The following is a 14419-nucleotide window of genomic DNA, read 5'->3' on the forward strand; positions in this document are numbered from 1 at the left end:
AAGAGAGAGAAAGAAGAGAGAGAGAATGGAAGCCATCGATTCTGTGTTCGATCCGCTCAGAGAATTCGCCAAAGACAGTGTTAGGCTCGTCAAGCTTTGCCACAAACTCGATCGCAAAGGTGAAAACCTTATTCCGATTTCTCTTTTTTCTTCTTTTTCTTTTGATTCTTGATTCGAATTGAATCAAATTGAATTGAATCTTTGATTCTCTGTGTTGGATTTTGAATCTTCTGTTTATGAAGGCTTGTTCATCGTCTGACAGTTCTCTTGAAGTTTCTTCCTCATCAGTCGATTCCTTGGCATGAACAGTTTTAGAACTTTTAGCTTTGAAAGCAACAGTCTTTTGCTTCTTCTCTCCTTCATCTAGAGCAAGTTCTATTTCACGAACTTTCAAAGACCCCAGAAGATCTTCAATCTTCAAGGTGCTAAGAACCTTAGCTTCTTGAATAGAGGTGACTTTGGGTCTCCACTTCTTGGGAATACATCTTAGAATCTTGGTGATTTGATCGATATATTCATATTTTCGATCAAGATTTCTAAGACCTTTGACAATGGTTTGGAATCTTCCAAACATGTCATCAATGCTTTCATTCTCTTTCATCTTGAAGGTTTCATACTCAGCCACAAGCAGATTAACTTTGGCTTGCCTTACATTTTTTCGTGCCTTCATATGCAACTTCTGAGCATCCCATACTTCGTTGGCTGTTGTTAGCCCATCAACTTTGTCTAGTTGAGCCTTACTCAATGCACATAGAAGAAATAATTTTGCTTTGGCATTGAGTTGGTAATCTTTGCGTTATGTTTTTGTCAGCTGATCTTTCTTGATTGGTTCTCCAACATCATCTTTGTGAACAATGTTGCCTGTCTCAATATTGTCCCAAATTTTATAGTTTGAGGACTCAATGAACAGTTGCATATGAGTTTTCCAGTAAGGATACTCAGTTCCGTCAAAGAAGGGAGGTTTGTTGGTGGATGAGCTCGTAGCGATAGCTAGATCTCCTGCCATGGATCTTTACTCTACACCTGTTAAGATGTTAGTTATAGAGACTAAGCTCTGATACCAATTGAGATGTAAGTAAATAACACAAGAAGGGGGGGTTTGAATTGTGTTCTTTTAAAAATCAGTTTTTCGAAAAGAATATAGTTTTTGAAAGCTTTTTGTACCTGTTTAGTGCAGCGGAATTATAAGCAGAGTTATCAAACGATCAGCACACACAGATTTATACTGGTTCACCCCTAAACAATGGGCTACGTCCAGTACTTGGCCACCACCAAGATTTTCACTAGCAAGTATCAAGGACTTCTCCAATAAAAGTATTCTCTAGGACTTCTTCTACAAGTATTGTCCATGACTTCTCCTACAATCTTTACACAGATCTTTTGGTTCTACAAAGTTTCTCTTCTTACAAGAGTTATGGTAGAGAATTTATAGCATTGGAACTCTAAGTGTTTTGATTCAGATTTGACTTTGGATCACTAAAGAGTTCTGAATCTAGAGAGAAATAAATGAATATGTTTGACTCTTTAAGTTACTAGGTTATTTCTCTCTTTCAACAGATTTGGTGGTTAATGTAAGATCAAGATTTGGTCATGTGGTACAACTCTATGTTTTGATGATAACAAGTATTTATTTGTGGATGAACAACTATGATACTCTAATATTTGTCTTGAGTGTTTTGACAAACAGGTTCTGATTCTGACACCAGAAGATATATTCGTCAGAAGATCAGAGGATCAGAAGATCAGAGGATCAGAAGAACTGAAGATCAGAAGGATCAGAGGATCTGAGGATCAGAGGATTAGAAGATCAGAGGATTAGAAGATCAGAGGATCAGAAGATCTGAGGATCAGAAGATCTGAAGACCAGAAGCTCTGAGGGACCAGAGGCTCTGAAGGTCCAGAAGCTCTGAAGGTCCAGAAGCAGAAGTTACGAAGGTCAGAGGATCCAAGCATCCCTCTGACTCTGATCACCAAGCTTCACAAGTTCCAACACGAAGCATAACTCTGATCAGAAGTCATTGGTTAAAGGAAAATGTCTCTATCAAGAAATACAAGAGCAGTGTACTATTCTGACAAGCCTACCTACCAGGTTCAGCCACAACAGGTTCTGGAAGTTCCAGAAATGCCCTCCAACGGTCATATTCTCTCAACAGAAGAAGAGTAGGGTCATAGCTTCTCATTCTGAAGCATCTGAAGATGGAATTTTGTCCAGAATGGAGATGTCACCAGAACCACACTTCTGCTCTCATCAGTACCTATACTAATCAGAAGCCAAGTATCACTCGGTATTCCTTCTGAGGGGGAGTATTTCGTCTTATGCTCTTACTATTTTTTTCCACCTTCATTCTTTTTGCTTATGACAAAAAGGGGGAGAACTTATAGTATCTTGACAACTCCTATATTATTTAGCTCAGAATCTAGATATTACTAACGTTGATATTAAGTATTAGATTCAGGGGGAGCTTAGCTCAGAATCAAGCACGAGTCTTGGATTCAGAAGGAGCAAGATAAACTATACACATCAGGATAAGTTTTAACTCTGATACCTTATACTCTGAGTGTATTCAGTTTATTTGTTTAGAGTTGTTCATCAAAATACATGGTTTTGTCATCATCAAAAAGGGGGAGATTGTAAGATCAAGATTTGGTCATGTGGTACAACTCTATGTTTTGATGATAACAAGTATTTATTTGTGGATGAACAACTATGATACTCTAATATTTGTCTTGAGTGTTTTGACAAACAGGTTCTGATTCTGACACCAGAAGATATATTCGTCAGAAGATCAGAGGATCAGAAGATCAGAGGATCAGAAGAACTGAAGATCAGAAGGATCAGAGGATCTGAGGATCAGAGGATTAGAAGATCAGAGGATTAGAAGATCAGAGGATCAGAAGATCTGAGGATCAGAAGATCTGAAGACCAGAAGCTCTGAGGGACCAGAGGCTCTGAAGGTCCAGAAGCTCTGAAGGTCCAGAAGCAGAAGTTACGAAGGTCAGAGGATCCAAGCATCCCTCTGACTCTGATCACCAAGCTTCACAAGTTCCAACACGAAGCATAACTCTGATCAGAAGTCATTGGTTAAAGGCAAATGTCTCTATCAAGAAGTACAAGAGCAGTGTACTATTCTGACAAGCCTACCTACCAAGGTTCAGCCACAACAGGTTCTGGAAGTTCCAGAAATGCCCTCCAACGGTCATATTCTCTCAACAGAAATATCCTTTGCACCTTGGACTATAAAAGGCTGAAGAAAAAGAAGAAAGAAAAGAGAGAGAGATCGAGAGCTGCAATACAAGAAAAGATTCAAGCCTCTACTTTCTTCATCTGTTCTTATTTAGTTTACACTCAGCTTATTTAGAAGCAAACCTTTGTAAACACCAACCTCAAACAGTTGTTTGATTTTCCTTAAGGGACCGGGTAGGTCAGTATCCTTAAGAAGACTAAGAGAGTGAATCTTAGTGGTGATTCCTTTAGGAGATCAAGGTTGATCGGATCCTAGAGAAGACTAAGAGAGTGAATCTTAGTGATAGCTAAGTCAGTGTATTGTTACTCACTTGTAGGTTTCAAGTGCAGTTGTAACAATTATCTGATTAGTGGATTGCCTTCATTCTAAGAAGGAAGAAATCACCTTAACGGGTGGACTGGATTAGCTTGAGGGATTTATCAAGTGAACCAGGATAAAATACTTGTGTGCTTCTCTCTTCTCTCTATCTTTATCCGCTGCACCATCTATCGTAGAGAAACCGAAAAGATTTACTTTAAATCTTAAGGGGAAAGTTTTTATATTAAAAACGCTATTCAACCCCCCCCCCCCCTTCTAGTCGTTTTTCACACCTTCAGTTAAGTATTTGACACTTAAGGAATTTATGCTTTGAGCTTGAAGAGCTTTGAATGCTTAGAAGAATGAAGAAATGAATGCTTTGATGTTCTTGTTCTTTTTGCCATTTGACTCTCTTGTTCTTCTTTCTTCAGATCTGCCTTAAATACTTGCTTGCAATTGTTGTAGCCATTGTGAGATAAATTTGGTCGTTGTTCTAGCCGTTGTGTGATAAGATTTGGCCGTTGATTTAAATGTCTCAGTTGGTAGATGCATTAAATGCATGCTGTTGTTCAAGTCTATCCTTTAGCTCAAAAGGTGATGTTTGTCAGCTAGTAGGTGACAATAGACTTTAACTACTTTTCAAATATGAGACAATTGGGAAATATGATTTTGACATGTTGTCATTTTCCCTCGTTGGTCAGTGCACTTTAAGTAAGGAGATAGTCTTCATGTGATCTCTTTTGAATCCTTAACAATTGGTTGCATTCTGACATTGTCTTTGGCACCTTCAAATTTATCTTCAACTTTCTGGAGGATGAGCTGGCTGATGACCGGGATTTATATGATGTTTTTAGGGTCATTTTACTGTAGGTTTTGAGTCTTTTTCTTGTGTCTCATATAGTGTTTCATGCATTTTCATGCATTTGTACTTTTATTTGTGTTTTTGCTTCATTTAAGTAATTTCATAGTATTATAGGGACCTTTCTTGCATTTTAAGTAAGTTTAGGGGTTGCATGGAATTTCTACTTGTTTTGAGGATTATTGTGCTATTAACCTCTTGAGTTTCTAGATATTTCTTTCTAGCTTTGTTCCCAAGTTTTCAGATGGTAACTTTTGAAGGAGGAAGGCCAAGGAGCTTGGAGAAGTAATAGAAGCAATCAAGAGGAGTTAAGGAGAAGTTTAAAGGCCATTTGAGCGTGCAGCTGGCGCTCAAGCGCCTTTGATGGGCGCCTGAGCGCCAGCACTCCAGAAGCCAACTTTGTGTCCGGCGCTTGAGCGCCCGGCACAGCAGAAAACTCGCCCTTTTGCCTATAAATAGGTTTTTAGTGGTTTTCTTTTGTATCGTTTTTCACCCATTCCATTTTTACATAAGTTTAGAAGGAGACGAACATCTAGGAGAGTGAGAGAAGACTTCCAAGCTTGTAATTCAGATTCTTAGCCAAGCATGGCAGCTTGGCAAATCTCTCTTCTTATGCTTTGGTTTTCATGTAAGAATTTTCATGTTTAAGTTATAATCTTAAGTTCTTTCCCACATGATCTTCTTCTTTCCTTGAATCCCATTTTCTGAATATCAATCTAAGCTTGTATGCATGCTTGCTTTATGCTTTTCTATAATCAGAACGGAAGTTTGTTATAGATTAGGGAACTAATTTGGGATTACCCCTTCTATCTTGGCTACTAGGAATAGAGGAAGGGTTGGGGTTTGTTGGCCTGAACTTTGTAATCTTTATGCTTCAAACAAATGTTTAAGTACACAAGGAATTGGGCTTATCTTTTGGTTTGAAAGGATTATCTATGCGAGGCATCGATAGGTAGTTGCTTAGGCTATAACATCAAGGAGAGATTCATGAGAACATGTGCTTAGAATGATGTGCTTGAATTGACTAGTTGAACAAGAACCCAAAGCATGTTATTTTCTGAATTGTCTTTTTATTTTCCTTTTTCCATATTACTACTTCGACATATCTCTTTTTCAATAAAACAAACCTTCATACTCAAGGCTTGAACCGAATCCATTCACTCACAATCCCTGTGGTTCGATAATAAAAACCGGGTGGATTCGTACATTTGCGGATTTACCAACACTGGCATTGGACGGTTAGGAGCGAATGTGCCTTGACTTGTGTTGTACTTGTGCTAGACGGTCTTGCGAATTTTGAATCTCTTTCTTTTTGAAATGGTTTGACGTTGAAGTACTTTGTTCAAATTGAATATATCCTAAAATTCAAATTAATTGAGAAGCTTAGTTCAGATTGAAGTGCTTCTATATAAAAATTGTTATTGATCAAAATTAGATTTTAAAACGATATGAAGCATTTGAACTTAACATAAGATCCTCGTGAAGGTAATGTGATGACAATAATGTCGAAGGTTGGCCCAAGCCCACTCCCCATTCCAATTGGGTATTCGAGCCGAGATGCTCCCATCCTTGAGCATGTCAAATGGTGTAGTATTAAGATCAAATTAAGCACCTCTGATGTTTAGTGTATGGCAATACTTCTGTCCCACTTAATAACTTTTAAGTTACTTAGAAATATGTACAAGGCCTTAAAGAACATTTATATGAAATGTCTAATATACAACTTGCTTCATGTTTATTTCGAGTCTAATGTGGCAATGAGCCTACCTTTTAGGCGTGAATCCTTGCTATACACTAAACATTAAGGGTACTTAATTAATATGTTATTAATAATTTTTTCAGATTCAAACTAATTATTAAACCGATCGAAGCACCGACTCATGGTTCAATGGTTAGAACATGGTCGAATTGGTGGTAATTGAATTATATATATTTATATTTATTGAATTCATAAATGTAATAAAGCTGCAAGTGCCCCAATTTCCGCGTTAAAAAGTAAGTCAAATATATTAATGTCTTGTTCCAAAAATATTTAATGTTAAATTTAGTATCGTCAGAAATGCGAAAAGAAGGAGCCAAAGAAGAATTAAGGAGACAGTTCAGAGGTAGGCCCCACCCACTCAATACAAGTAACTTTGATCAATGCTCTGCTTGCACTATAAATAAGGGCCTTGTAGAACCCCAGTTTTTATCTTAATCAAGTATTGTTGGGTTTATTGGAAAATAATTATCAAGCATTTTTATTTTATTGTGTTTTCATCTTTGCTGTGTTGGTTGACTGGCTATCTGAAAATGAAATGAGAGGTATGAACCTCAAAACCTTTTGTTTATGTGTGCTCGACATTTGTGAATGACATGATATTGTAGTGAATTTTAATGTCAAATGTTCTCTTTGCATGAATGTTATTGTATACGCATTTGGTAAGCCTTTATAGCTCATGTAAGTTATGTTGCTCATGGAGTTGCACGCTGAGTTCACGAAAGTCTTGCAGGATCTGATAGCAAGCAAGAAAATTGTAAGTATTTTCATTCCTCCCTTGGTGGTTTGTTTTAATACTGTGACATCACACTAAGTCAATTACGCGATAATTTGCAGGCGTGACTGGTGAGAAATCGAACATCAAATTTTATCATACAATCTGCAAAAGTCAAGATAAGAGGCAATGACGGATACAATAGCGGTGGATCTGGTGGTGGTAGATTCAGAGGTGGAGGAAACAATGGAGGTAATGATGGTGTTGGAGGTGGAAGAGGGAGTTATGCTGGTGGTTGGAGTAGGAATGGAGGATCACATGGATCAAGAGGAAGTGATTATGGTGTTGGTGGGAGAAGGGGTGGTTGAAGTGATGCTGGAAGAAGCAGTGGAAGTGGTGGTGATGGAAGTGGAGGAAGTTGTAGTGGCAATGGTGATAGTGGAGGAAGCGGTGGAGGTGGAAGTGGAAATGGTGGTGGAAGGGGTGGAGGTGGTTATGGTGACTGTGGAAGAAGAGGAAGCAATGGTGATAGTGGTGGTTGAAACAGAGATGGTTATGGTGGTTGTGGAAATGGGGGAACCTGTGGTGGTGGAAGTGGAAGCGGAGGTGGTTGTGGTGGAGGTGGAAACAGAGGATGGGTACTAGATCTAGAAGTGGTTGAGGAACATGTGGAGGATATTGAAGAGTTGGTAATGGAGGTTATATCAATGAGAATAAAGGAAAACAAGATGGTTGACTATGTGGAACCAAAGTTCAAGCATTGATATCTTGAAATTGGTTCTTTACTGAATGTAAATGTGCTTTGGACGCATTACAGTAATAAAATGCTTAGTTTAATTGTCCATTTCCATGTATGTTTTAATTTGTATTGAATATCGCTATCTATATATATATATATGTAAAGCTCACTTGAGTTTTTACATTAATTACATATTGTGGTTATCATTTAATGATTCTTCTTAATATTGCTACTTTTATATTTTTTATCAAGTAATTATTGATTATAATAGAGTAATTTTCCTAATTAAATACATATATGATAATAAATAAATTAAATATATTAAAAATAAATTAATAAAATTAGAAGGTATATTTAAAATACTATGCATATCATATTTATTATAAATAAATAAAAGAATAACTCAAATTAATTCATTTTTCAAAATAGTTTAATTTTGAAATTTTTGGTTGATAATAATTATAATTTATATTAAAAATATGTTTTTGGTAATAATATTTAATATGATTTTTACATAAATATGGACATATTGCACTAACTTTCCCTGAAGTTTATTATTGTTGCACTCACCTATAATAGGAAAAAAAAAGTAGTATACAATAAAGTGTTTAATGAACTTCCTAAATGCAATTATATTTGGTATACTTAAAATTTTTCTTAATTGATAAAAAATAAAAATTATTCTTAACCAACTTCCACTTATTTTTATCTTTATATTCATAGTAGACGAGCTTATGAAGTTTTTTAACTAAGTCTTTACAATTTTTGTTAGTTTTTTAGCCACATGTATCATCTACTGAGGAAACCATGTTCTACTCGAGTGTGATTAAAGTCAAAGGTCTCCCATAGAGTACAGTTCTTAATGATCGAACCTTAGGGATTAAAGAGTTAATTTTAACAACTATGATAGATATACATGAGATAGAACGATTTGTGTTTGTAAATTGCACTTAAAAAGTTTTTTCAATTTTTTACTATCTTCAAAATTGTAAAAAGTTTATGTTGAATAAGATAAATTATTATCTGTCATCGAATGATAGCTCAAGTGGCAAGAGCTAGAGGACATGTGGGTAGGGTGGGGGAGATCAAAATATCAATCCATAAAGGGTGCAATATATCTTTCTGATGTACCAAAAAGATAAACTATTATCTTAATTCATTTATCAACTAATTAAATTAAAAAATATGATTTCTTACAAACTGTATATTAACTAATTAAATGCTTACTAAACAATAAATAATATAATTTTTTATATGCATCACTAAAAATGCATCACTAAAAATATTTTTCATAATTAAACCTTTTCTATACCAGTGTTCCCATAAAAATTCAATTGCAAACATTGCTTTCAAGGTGAAAACATGCATAAAAAGTAAGAGAGAAACATCATTTTGCACAAAACAAAAACTAAGTTATTCAACTCTAATTATATATTTCCCTCCTTTTACTTATTATAGAGAGTGTACTATTATGAAAACATATGATCACGAAATGAATTGAAAATTAATTTTAGTAAGCAACATAAAATATTTTTTAATATACTAAAAAATTAGTTTACAATAAATATTTTATTAAACTTTATCAATGCAATTACATTTCATATATTTATCTTATTTTTAATTATCTACTAAAAAATACATTTACTATATTTTTACATATACGAAGATAAATTTAACATATAACTTTAAAAAAAGCCCGTGCAACGCACGGGTTAAATTTCTAGTATAAAATAATATAAGACTATGATTATGTTTGGCATGCCTAGTTGATAAACTAGCTAAAAGTTGATAAGCTAGTTGAAAGTTGAAAAGCTAGCTAAAAGCTTATAAGCTAGCTGAAAACTGATAAGTGAGCTGAAAACTGAAAGCTGATAGCTTAAAAGCTGTCTCATTGAAAAAGTGTTTAGTAAAACTAGCTGTTGAGCAAACTGAAATTGTAAAATGACATAAAATTGAACACTTGTATAATTCTTTTTACATTTATTATTTTATTTACACATCAACACATATATGATATTAAAATAATTACCACTTAAATATTCTAATTTAGTTCAAATTATTTATCATTAAAAAATACGATATTAATTTCTATTTTATTTTTATTTTTTATTTTTATTAATTTAAATAGAATACAAACAAATAACTTTATATTTTAATTTAATAAAGAAAGCTTATATTTGTTTAAATTAACAAAATATTTAAAAAAAATTATATTAACAATTGAATTGTAACTATTTTAAAATAAAAATAATTAGAGCTTAGTGTTTTTATTAATATAAAAGGGTAGTGATATCTAAAATTTTATTAAAATGATAAGGATAAAAAAGAGAATAAATTGAATAAGCTATAAGCTACCTTAAAAAGTTTTAAGCTACTGAAATAAGCTCATTTACCAAACACTTTTAAAAAGCTTTTAAGGCTATGTTTGGCACGCCTAGCTGATAAGCTAGTTGAAAGCTGAAAAGCTAGCTGATAGCTGAAAAACTAGCTGAAAGCTGAAATCTAAAAAGTTAGCTGAAAGCTCAAATCTGATAAGCTAGCTGAAAGCTGAAAATCTACGTAATTGGAACAAAAGTGTTTGGTAAAACTAGCTGTTAAACAAGCTGAAATTGTAAAATGACATAAAATGACATACTTGTATAATCATTTATATTTAACATTACTTTATTTTCACATTAATACCTATATGATATTAATATTAAAAATATTATAAATATTTTAATTTTACTCAAGTTATTTATCATCTTATAATTTTTACTTATTTAATTTTGTATATTTTTATTAAATTAAATAGAATAAAACAAATAATTTTAAATATAAAATTATTTGTTTTATTCTAAAGTAGTAATTATTTGTGTGCGGGAACGATGTACATATGAGACAAGTGTGATAACTAATAAGTAAATAAGTTTAGTAAAAAACATATAAGGCTAAAGGTGGAATTTTAATAAAATAATAAGGATAAAAATGAGAATATATTTAATAAGCTATTTAAGCTTTAAGCTACCTGAGATAGCTTATAGCTTAAAGCTTTAAACCAATGAAATAAGCTCCTTCATCAAACATTTTATAGAGCTTTTAAGCTAGTCAAATAAGCTATAAGCTAGCTGAAATGACATGCCAAACATCACGCAACAGTTTTCAACTGTCTCATGTTCTAGCGTTATCTATTTTTTTTTTGGATAGTTTTTTATGCTCTCTGGCAACATTGTGAGAAAATGTAACCTACTAATATTTTTTGACCCGCGCGTTGCACGGGGAATATGTCTATTGTGTTTGATACATCAATTAATACCTTGATTATTAAAAATGTATTAAACAACGGATGAAATAGAAGAGTCAGAAATGCTAAGCAAAGTGGACATAAAGACTTCTCTTCTAAGCCTGATTGAGATCAACAAGAACTTGTTTCACATTTTTCGTGAATATGAAGACAATAGCACAAATCATGATTGTGAAAAATAAATCAGAAAGTATGATATTATTGTGTTTATTTCAAGTCATCCAAGTTTGAGTCAATATTGCAGGGTACCTACATAATCAAATAATAACACAACTTGATATCTTTATAATATCATGATAATCAATACTCACTTGGTCATTGTTGTGGTCTTACTCAGATAAACTCAATCAGACCATATATCCCCATAGGCTATAGCCCTGACCACCCACAAACTTCATCAAACACATCAACAGTATCACTACCATACCCTTTCAGTGTTAATTTTAAATGAAAAGTTCATTGGTCGAGCTAAAATTATCAATAAGTTTAAAGAGATACATTTGACTAAAATTATCGAAAATTGAGAAACTTCTTCCTCCACTTCCTTCTTCTTCCATCAGATATAAATATATTTTTTGTTACTTTCAACTTATACATATTAAATCATCATGTCATATTATGTCTAAAACAATATAAGCTACAAAGGCAATTATCCAACACTTCAAAACTGAGAATTTGTTTCAATTCAGAAAAATCTTAAAGAATTCATTCTTGACATTTTTAGACAATTCAATGTCATTACAGGTGATGAAAGACTTTTAACTACTCTACTTTCGAATCTTTCAAGACCCAATTGTAGTATAGTAAAGGGTTTTGTCGTATCCACAAGGAGGTGTAATACTTATGCCGTTAATAGCTAAAAAACTCAAATGATGGGTAACAAAGATATTAGGTGTTTGTTTAAGAACATGAAAATATAAATAAAGTAGATAAAAGAGTTGGATTCACCAAGGTAGATAGTTTTGCTGGGACTAGAGTTTTGTTGTTTGACCTCTATGTAACCTATTGATTCACATGCAAATACTGTTCTATGAAATTGAGTCCTCCCACCATTTCTTATCTTACTACCCAGTCCCCTAGTGTAGAAGATTATCAACTCAACTATGTTAACCCTCAATCCATTAATCGATTAACAGTAGTGAGTAGCATTAAGCATGGATGTTTGAATAAACTAATGATCTAACCCTATCCCTAGACCTTAGAATCATTAGATTATTATGCCTAGTTCAGATTTAATCCCACCATCCTATTAAATCTAAATTCATGTTCTAGGTGATCAATCCAAAACAAGCATGAAGTACAAAGGTAAAAATCATTGAAACATGGAAAAGAAACATATGATTAACTCTAGTTCAGACTCAAGATCGTGTGAGTTCCCTACACAAGTTTGAATCAATCAAAATACCCAAGGGGATCAAACATAAGATATAGCATGAAGCAAAAGAGAAAACTATTGATTCTTTAGCATAGAAACATGAAATTTGCATGAAAGGAAATCAAATAGATTACATGAGCATCAAAACAACTAGTTCTAATCCCAACAAATGAGAAATCCGCTTATCCATTTCCATGGATAATAACTTTACAATCATAAATGAGAAGAAGAACGATGAAAAGCCGAATCTGTGACGGTTCCCCGGCGATGAAATCAGCTCCAAAGCCTTCTCTCTAGCCTCCTAGACCTTCCTTGATGATCTCCTTTGAGTTCTTCCTTTCCCCAAGTGATGGGTTTCAGTTCTGGTCCCAGAAGTGGTTCAAAACATGATGGAACGCACTTTATATCAAAACAGGGCAGCAGGTTGGTGCTAAGCGCCACAAGCTGGTGCTAAGCGCCATGGAAAATATCCTGAAACCGCCTTAATGGCGCTAAGTACCGCTTTCTGGTGCTAAGCGCCAAGCTTTCTTCAGCTTTGGATTTCCTCTCTCCTAAAATGGTGCTAAGCACCCAGAAATGGTGCTAAGCGCCCAACACATCTAGAAACTTCATTTTTCATTCCAAAGCTTTGATTTTCTTGATCTTCTTCAAACTTTAAACCTACATCAAAATTATGGGATTAAACATGATTTATACACAGTATATATACTAAAACTAAGTGTTTAACAAATTAGTCATTTGAGGGATAAAATGATCAATAACTCAAGCATACAAGTTAAATAAGTGCCGAAAACTATATCCTAATATACGTAAAATTAGCACTTATCAACAGGAAGCTCTCTATCTTTGCCAAAATCTAAATCTAAATGTCATTGTGGCTCATGCTCTTATATCTTCATACATGAGAGGCCTGCTCCAGCAAAAGAACCTTATGTTTCGAATCAGCAAAGTCATTTTGTATTCATATTGGCTCATGTTCATTGCCTCTGGAAAAGCATCACGCATTTGAACCAAGCTTTGAAGATGGTGGAGAATGAAATGCGAGATTGGTAGGGGTGAACTTCTGGCAACATCGCTGAGCTTCAAGCACGTTGAGAAATACAAAAGTTAGGGTTTCTTCTTTTGAAATCGTATCAACCAAAAGTAAAATTTGAATATAGAGAACATCAAATATAAGAAAAGAAATGGAAGAGGAAGCTCACCAATTTTGCTTATTGAAGGCACCGAAGAGTAGTCTGAACTACTATGATCAATTGATCATGTCCATTGTATATATTTTATACTTGGACTACTTTGTTTGATACATCTATATTGGGAAAGTGATATGAGACCTTTGATGTTTACTCTTATCCGACAATAATAGATAAAGGGAAAATGAAGTTGGGCTTAAATTTGTGTGGAAAATAATCTAATTACTCAACAACATTTATGTCAAACACTTACACAATTATCAACACCACATAAAGCAAGTTGCATACTCGAGTAATCTTCCTCATTTTTCCTCCATGTCAACCGGTTCAGAGTAGAGGCATATAGAGGAAGAGATAGCTCATGCAGTAATAGTAAGGAGTAATCTAGGTAAATCTTAGATAATCAAGGCAAATTTTTTAAAAATTTAATATTTTATGAAAAAGTTTCTCAAATTTAAAATTACCTTTAAAAAATCGGTTTCAAGATTCGTTATGGAAACAAATTATAGGTGAAGAAAATGTTTATTTTTAGAGTATTAATTAAATTTCATGTTATTTTTATTGAATTTTCAGATTTTTATTTAATTCAGAATTTTATGAGTTTTTATTGTGATTTGGTAGTTTTATTAATTAATTTTTATTGAATTTTTTAGTTTTTTATTTAATCTAGGTAAATCTTAGATAATTAGGACAAATCTTTTAAAATTTTAATATTTTATGAAAAAGTTTCTCAGATTTAAAATTACCTTTAAAAAATCGGTTGCAATATTTGTTATGGAAATAAATTTTAGGTGAAGAAAAATTTTATTTTTAAAGTATTAATTAAATATTATGTTATTTTTATTGAATTTTGGGATTATTATTTAAGTAAGGATTTTATGAGTTTTTATTGTGATTTGGTAGATTTGGATAGTTTTTATTAATTAATTTTTATGGTATTTTTATTGAATTTTTTGG

General features: G+C 33.3%; 1 protein-coding gene across 1 annotated transcript; it reads left to right on the forward strand.

The window, feature by feature from the left end:
* The first annotated feature begins 6782 nt into the window (after nt 1–6782).
* LOC130731585 (uncharacterized) lies at nt 6783–7712 on the forward strand. The gene is made up of 2 exons (XM_057583864.1): nt 6783–6917; nt 6998–7712. Exon 2 carries the CDS (start codon nt 7065–7067, stop codon nt 7518–7520), a length of 456 nt encoding a protein of 151 aa, XP_057439847.1. The 5' UTR covers nt 6783–6917; nt 6998–7064; the 3' UTR covers nt 7521–7712.
* Nucleotides 7713–14419: the final 6707 nt, after the last annotated feature.

This window comes from Lotus japonicus, chromosome 1 (assembly GCF_012489685.1).
Source record: "Lotus japonicus ecotype B-129 chromosome 1, LjGifu_v1.2".
NCBI lineage: Eukaryota > Viridiplantae > Streptophyta > Magnoliopsida > Fabales > Fabaceae > Lotus > Lotus japonicus.

Bases quoted from the DNA above. Each gene is read 5' to 3' on its own strand.
- LOC130731585 (XM_057583864.1), top strand. From the start codon at position 7,065: ATGACGGATACAATAGCGGTGGATCTGGTGGTGGTAGATTCAGAGGTG.